This window comes from Vombatus ursinus, unplaced genomic scaffold (assembly GCF_900497805.2).
Source record: "Vombatus ursinus unplaced genomic scaffold, bare-nosed wombat genome assembly UNPS02014768.1, whole genome shotgun sequence".
NCBI lineage: Eukaryota > Metazoa > Chordata > Mammalia > Diprotodontia > Vombatidae > Vombatus > Vombatus ursinus.
In genome coordinates, this window is record NW_020954546.1 from 23752039 (window position 1) to 23759571 (window position 7533).

Sequence of the window (7533 nt, forward strand, 5' to 3'; positions counted from 1 at the left end):
CAGATAGATGGATAGAGAGATAATCTGAGCAGGAGCATAATTCACCATATCTCATGGATTTGTGGGTAACAGTTTTTAAATTATTTCTGTTCTTCTGAACTTGTGTAGAAATCAAGAGATGGCATTCAGACAGTGTCTTGTCAAAAAATAGCAAGGTGCCCTGGTGAAAAACACCACCGCCTCATGTGACTGTAGAATATGTCAAATGATGGATTAAGAAAACAGTCAGGTGTTCCCCTGGGTTAACTACATTTTATCATTTTGACTTGAAATCCAGAGATTTAAGCATAGGGAGTACACAGTCCACCCCCTTTAGCAGGTTTGGTGCCAAAAAATCCAATCTGTCTTCTGAGAGATGAAACCATCTAAAAGCACTTAAAAGCTCTTAGGGATCAAATTTTGTTTTGTTTTTAAAGTAAGACTGGTACAAGTGTTATTTTTTTGTTGTTAAATGGATAGCATTCTGACCTATAATTACAAGCTATTAATTCCCCATTCCTTCTCACATATGTCTCTTCCCTAAAACAACACAAACCACTATGCAGAATCTTTCAAGTATATTACTGCAGTCATCACCTGAGAAATGCCACCCTTGCCACATGGGGCAAGAACATGCCACAGGTCATTTTGATTTCAGGATGCTTATTTAAACACACAATGAACTTCTGTCTCGAGTTTTGATTTGTTCCTGAGAGAGAGTCAAATGCACTTTCCTGAAAACTCTCTAATTTACAAGACCATTTATCAAACAACTACTAAGGGAACAGCTTTATTTCTTCCTTTCTAGCCTATGGGACCCTGGCTGGGAGGTTCAGCCCTTTCAGAAAGGCAGAGATGGCATTCTGAACAAATTTCCAGCTAACACAGAACTGAGAGGAATAGCTAATGAAACGAATGAGAGTCAGGATTCAGAAGTGAGCCATACCCAGTAAGGTGAATTTTAATAGAGATATGTAAAGTTCTGACTTGGGTTCCAAAATTCACCTCAAAAGTACAAAACGGATGAGGCAATGGCTGCAGGGCAGCACGTATCTGAGAGGCAATGTGATCCAGAGGGAAAGCACGAGCTCTGGAGTCTGGGACCTGGGATCAAATCCTACATTTGATACTTAATAGGTAGTTTTGAGCAAGTCGTTCAACTTCTCTGAGTCTCAGTTTCCCTCATCAGTAAAATACAGGGGTTAGATCAGATGGCATTCCAGTTCTAGATCTATGATTAGACATGTCAGATAGAGCTGGGGGTTTCAGAGGGCCGAAAACTGGCTGGGATATAGAAAAGCCCGGAAGACAAGTGCCGTCTCAGACTACAAAGCATCTAGGAAAAAGAAAGGGATAGTCCTACCGGCCTCTGTCTTGCCCAGGGGCACCAAATGGGGAACATTGGCTCAGGGCCTTCCATTTTAGACGGGGCAATGAAATGTGGGAGACAATCCACTAGAGGGTAAAAAGAATGATGAAGGGCCTCCAACTTATACCAAAACAGGGTCAATTAGAGGAACCGAAAGACATGATAGTGTCTTCAAGGAAGGGCTGTCAGGTAGAAGACTAATTAGAATTATTGTTAAAATTGCTTGTTTCCAGGACATAAGGAACTAATTCAAATGCATAAGACTAAGAGCCATTCACAACTGATAAATGGTCAAAGGATGTGAGCAGTTTGCTAAGGAAGAAATCCAAGCTATCAATAGTCATATAAAAAAAATGCTCCGACTCACTAATAATTAGAGAAAGGCAAATTAAGATAACTCTAAGGTTCTATCTCATACCCATCAGATTGGCAAAGTTGACAAAAAGGGAAAATAACAAATGCTGGAGGGGCTGCAGGAAAACAGGCACATTAATGCAGTGTTGATGGAGCTCTGAACTTGTCTTAACTGTTCTGGAAAGCAATCTAGAATTATGCCCCCAAAGTTACTAAACTGCATATTCTGGCTAGTGATACCACTCGTGGCTCTATCCCCCCCAAAAAACAAAGAAAGAGGTAAAGGACCCATATGTACAAAAATAGTTACAGGAGCTCTTTTTGCAGTAGCAAAGAAGTGGAAATTGAGGGGATGGCCATCCAGTTGGGAATGGCTGAACAAATTATTGCATGAGTATAATGTAATACTACTTAACTATAAGAAATGACAAAGGGCATGTTTTCAGAGAAGCCCAGGAAGACTTGTATGAACTGATGTAGAGTGAAATGAGCACAACCAAGAGAACAGTTTATACATTAAGAACAATACTGTAAAAAGAGAGTAACTGTGAAAGTCTTAGAAACTCTGATCCCTGCAATGACCAAGCACAACTCCAGAGGATTTCTGCTGAAACATGCTACTCACTGACTCAAAGTGTAGAATGAAACACAGTTCTTGGACTTGGTCAATGAGGAAATTTGTTGTGCTTGATGACACATATCTGTTACAAGGGCACTGTTTTTCATTTTTCTTTTAAATAATGGGAAGAAAGAGAAAGAAAATAGTGTTAATTAAAAAAATATGATTTAATCATTTAAAAAATTAGAATTACTTGGCCCCAGAGAATAGAACTAAGAGAAATGGGTAGAACCTGAAAAGATGGAAATACAGTCCTCTTCTAATTTTTTTAAGGTGTGACCTTTAATATTCAGTTTGTATAACTATTCAGAGTTCATTGTGGCATGTGGTGTAAAGTACTAATCTAAAGCTAATTCCTACCAAGGTGCTTTCCAGTTTTCCTAGCAGTTGCTGTCAAATGGGGAGTTCTTCCCCAAGCAATTTATGATCTCTACTACGCTGAACGCTGGCTTATTGAATTACTTGCTTTGGATTTTTCCTTATCTACCCTGTGCCCTTGCTTTGCTCCTTTTTTTACCCAATACTAAATAGTTCTGATGATTTTGGCTTGACAGTGTAATCTGAGTTTTAAAAGGGGGATTCCCCTTCATTCTTACTTTTTAAAAAATTTCCCTTGAGATCTTAGACCTTTTTCTGCCAACAAATGAACTGTGATTAATTTCTCTAGCACAATAAAGTATCCCATGAGTAGAGTGATATAACACTGTATCAGTAAATTAATTTAGGTAGCATAAATGTTACACTGTATAGAGTTATTTGCTTACTGTCTCCCCAATTAAATTATGAGCTCCTTGAGGGCAGGGACTGTCTTTTACCTCTTTTGGTATCCCTGGCACTTAGTACAGTGCCTGGTACACAGTAGGTGCTCAATAAATGTTTACTGACTGAGCATTCTAATTTTTATTATGCTAGCACAGCCCAGCCACGAGCACCAAACAGTCAGCCCTCAGTTATGTTACGTTAACAAAAGTTCCATAAATCATTTTACTTCGTTTAATAATTGTCTCTATACAGGTCGTGAGTGTGTATTGGCAGGTTAACATGCAGGTATGCATTTTGGAATTATCATGAATGGAACTTCTTTTGTAATTATTTCATCCTGGATTCTGTTATTGCCCTATAGAAATGCTACTGGTCTTTGTGTATATGTTTCAATCCTGCCAACTTTAATGAAGCGATTGTCTCCACTACTTTCTTTAGGATTCCCTGATATCATTGTCATCAGCAAATACTGATAATTTTGTCTCCTCTTTTGCCTTTTTCATGCCTTCCATATTTTTCTCTACAAAAACCAACACAGGAACATAAATTTAGAGCTTCGTGAAAGGGGTCCCAGAGGCCACTGAATCTAACTCTCTCCTTTTAGAGATGAGGAAACTGAAACAAGACAGGTGAAATGATCTGCCCAGGGCCACACAGTTAAGGCAGAATTGGAACCCAGCTCTTTTGGACTCCAAATAGTGCCCTATCGACTACACCGGTGGAGTCAAACTCAAATGGAAATGGGGCTGCTAACTGCTACACAAGGATCTATGCAGGCAGCATAGTGACTCAGTTTTAAAATGTTATGTTACCTATGTTTTATTGGATTTTTATTTATTTTGTTAAATTTCTCCCAATTACATTTTAATCTGGTTCGAGGGAATTTGACACCCCTGCCCTCTCTGCTTCTCAATCTTAATGCTATCTCTAGCATTTCTAGAACTAAATCAAATAATATCAGGGAAAGGAACTAGCCTTATTTTAATCCTGTATTTATGGGAGTTTCTAGGGTTTCTCCGCTGCATGTAATACTAGCCTTCAGTTTTAAATACATACTTTTTTTTAATCATATTACAAAGTGGCCCTACGGTTTATAGGTTCTCCACCAAAAGTTAATGTTGTCGGGGCAGCTAGGTGGCACAATGGATAGAGCACCAGCCCTGAAGTCAGGAGGACCTGAGTTCAAATCCGGCCTCAGACCAAACACTCGACACATACTAGCTGTGTGACCTTGGGCAAGTCACTTAACCCCGATTGCCTCACTAAAAAAACAAAAAACAAAAAAAAAGTTAATGTTGTAAAAGAATCATAAGTTTTGAATATTGTTTCTAATTGAATTATCTCTGTTAATTGGTTTTCTAAAGCTGAACCATCCTTGCATCCCTGGTATAAATCCAACTTGATCATTACAAACAATTTTTTGGATAAACTGCGTTAGTATTTTTGCCAGTGTTTTATCTAAAAATTTTTAATTGACATTCATTAAATCCATCCCTCATTTCCCTCAAACATCTCCCACTTGGATATCCCATAGGCATGTCAAACTCAACATGTCCAAAACACTTCTCCAGCCTTCCCAGTTTCTACTGAGGATGCCACCATCCTTCTACCACCCTGGAGTCATCCTTGACCCTCTCCTCCACACTCAATATTTGCTCAGTTGCCAACACAAAATGGCAGTAGAAAAAGAACTCATTCTGGAATCCAAGAACCTGGCTTCAAATCCCACCTGTATGACCTTGGATAAATCAATTCACCTGCCCAGGCCTCAGTTCCCTCATCTGTAAAACAAGCAGTCTCTGAGGCGCCTTCCACCTCAAGACTGAAGACCTTAGATAGACCTCCTCTACGTGTCTGACACCAGTCACTTCTAGACACCTCAACTCTAACTCGGGCTCCCATAACTCTTGACTGATTCATTAATAAGTGCTTACAGAATTGAACTGAGGCTTGATCTAAGGAAAAACTGAAAAATTAGAGGTACTCAGAACTGGAACGGAGCCCAAGCAAGGGAGCTAGGGAACTGTCCTTCAGAGGAAGTCTTTGAGCAAATGCTGGATGGCCGGGTGGGAGATCCTTTTGGATTTCAGTACGGCAGGCCACCAAAGGGACCTGCGACTGTGTCCTTTCAACAGGAGGAAAGGATCAATAGTATGGGCTGCTAAAACCACTCAGCTCTCTAGTATCTCATGAGCTAACCCATCTATTCTTTAGGTGACCTAGACATGAGGCATTGTGGGCAGATGTTCTGCCTTCTCCAAATTCTTACCCAACATTCCTCCTTCCCGGGCAATTTGTCTTCAGTTGGTGGGTCAGGGGTCAGGCTAAATCAGCAGTCTATAAAACACCAAAACCTTTGACTTTCCTCACAAAGACAACAATCTCAACCAACAAAGAAGATACTAGAAGATGTGCAAAGCCTTTTCTGAAAAGAAAGTCTTCCCACTAACTTACTCAAGCCTGGGTTGACAATTTAAGAATTCTCAAACTTATCAACTATAAAAAATCCCTTAACTATTTCTTCCTTCCCAACTTAATCTGAAGTAAAAACCAACACAGTCTAGGATAGATGCCTGAAGTTCTTTTCACTCTCCAAAAGTGAATGGGGGTGGAGATGCAGCGAGGAGGGCCTGAGGCAGTGCAATGGAGCAGCCTAGTTAGTACAGTAAGCACAGGTACAGAGAGACCCCCTTCTCTCAGCCAAGGACCAGCCCCCTCAAGGCAGCAGCCCTCACCAGGATGTCCCACCCCCAGAAAAGCCCCTTCACTCAAATGCTCTACCTAACCCCTCCTCCAAAGCTGACAAACCAACTGCCCCCAAACTCTTCGCACTAAGCCTTTTTGCAGTCCTATAAACCAACATGGAAGCTTCCAACAAGGAAGCCCTGAGTTCCCATCCCCTGACAAATCTAGGGCAGCCTGACTTCTGAAAGTCCTGAACTGCCAACCCAAGCCAGAGGCCTTGACCCTGCCTCAGCCCTCCTGGAACCCCTGAGCCCCCCACTCCAGGCAGCTTTCTGACGAGCTAACCTGGCCTTGTCCTCATCACATCCTCACACCACCCAATCTGGAAGCCTGGGACCCCTGGGCACCTGAGCCAGGATGGCGGCCGGCCCAACCTGGAGGCCCTGAGTTCCCCCTCATAGGGAGGTAAAGGGGGGGAGACTCTTTTAGGACCCCAACCATTCCCAGGCCATTCTCTGCCGGCCCTGCCTCAAAGCTCCCTCCCACACAACTTATTTTGCAGACAGCTCAGAGGACACAACCTGGAGGCCCAGAGGGACCCCTCTCCCCAACAATGCTCTGACAGCTCCCCCACCCCCTGAAAAGAAGCCCAGCCTCAAACCCAGGCTCCTCTCCCCAAGGCAATTTAAAGTTTGATTCCCGAAACAACCCTGGAGGTAGAGGCTATTACTGTCCCCATTCCACAGATGAGGAAACTGAAGTTAAGTGACTCGCCCAGGGTCAGACACCTAGGAAGTGTCTTCCTGACTCCAGGCCCAGCGCTCTATCCACTACACCACCCAGCCTAGGGCCTCTTCCCTCCTGCCCCTCTCCTTTGGTCTCCTATGACCCAGAGCCCCCTACCCTCCCCCACCCCAAAGGGCGGCTCCTCTATCCCCTTTCCCCGTCCCCATCCCAGGGGCAGGGCCTCCCCTCCTTCCCTTCTCCCACCCCACGGGCAGGGCCCCACCTCCTCCCCTCCCCCCTCCCTTCCCCGGGGGCGTGGTCTCTCTTCCTCTCCCCTTGCCCACCCCAAGAGTGGGACTCCCCCCCATCCCCCCCGGGGGCGCGGCCTCCTCGCCTCCCCCCCCCCCCGGGGGCGGGACCTCCTCCCCCCCCCCCCTCCACCACCCCCGGGGGCGTGGCCTCTCCGCCCTCCGCCCTCACCTGCTCGATGGCGAGCTGCACCTCCGGGGTGAGCTGCAGCACGGCTTCCAGCTCCTCCACAAACTCGAGCTCCTCCTCCTCCATCATCCCGCCCCGGCCTGGCCTTAGCCCCAGGCCCGCGGCGGCGGCGGTGATCCCCGCCCCCCCGCCGCCCCCCGGTTCCCCGCTAGCACCGGCTCGGTCAAGCAACCAGATACTTCCGGAAGCCACGGCACTTCCGGGAGCCGCGGAACTCTGGGATGGTGGAGGACTTTCCCTGGAGCCGAAGCAGAGGGGAGGGGGAGGAGAGAAGAGGAGCTGTGATCACGTGGGCCCCGGAGCTCCGCCCCTCTCCGCCCCCTTCCACTAAGGCTGTTTGTCACGCTGAGCCTGTGGCTTCTAAGGCTTCCTGCTCTAAAGGCAGATCTCCCCTCGCTTTCACCTGGGATTTGGAGCCAGAAAGCATGGGTTCGAATCCCGACCCTATACTTTTTCTGTGCGACCTTGAACCGGTATTTATTTCTCTCTGTAAAATCAAGGGGCCGAATTAGATGGCCCTGGAGTCAGAAAGACTGGAGTT

The 7533-nt window shown here is 45.2% G+C and overlaps 1 protein-coding gene across 3 annotated transcripts in view; it reads right to left on the minus strand.

Moving 5' to 3' along the window:
- The window catches only part of VPS53 (VPS53, GARP complex subunit), a 135176-nt gene extending 128096 nt beyond the window's left edge, over positions 1-7080 (minus strand). For 2 of the 3 annotated variants that reach the window (XM_027861786.1, XM_027861787.1), the window contains exon 1: positions 6975-7080. In XM_027861786.1, the coding sequence (XP_027717587.1) occupies positions 6975-7061 (87 nt within the window). In that variant the 5' untranslated portion in view covers positions 7062-7080. Of the gene's footprint in view, positions 1-5352; positions 5395-6974 lie in introns of those variants that run through there. The other variant, XM_027861788.1, reaches the window with a different exon arrangement.
- Between the last annotated feature and the right edge of the window lie 453 nt (positions 7081-7533).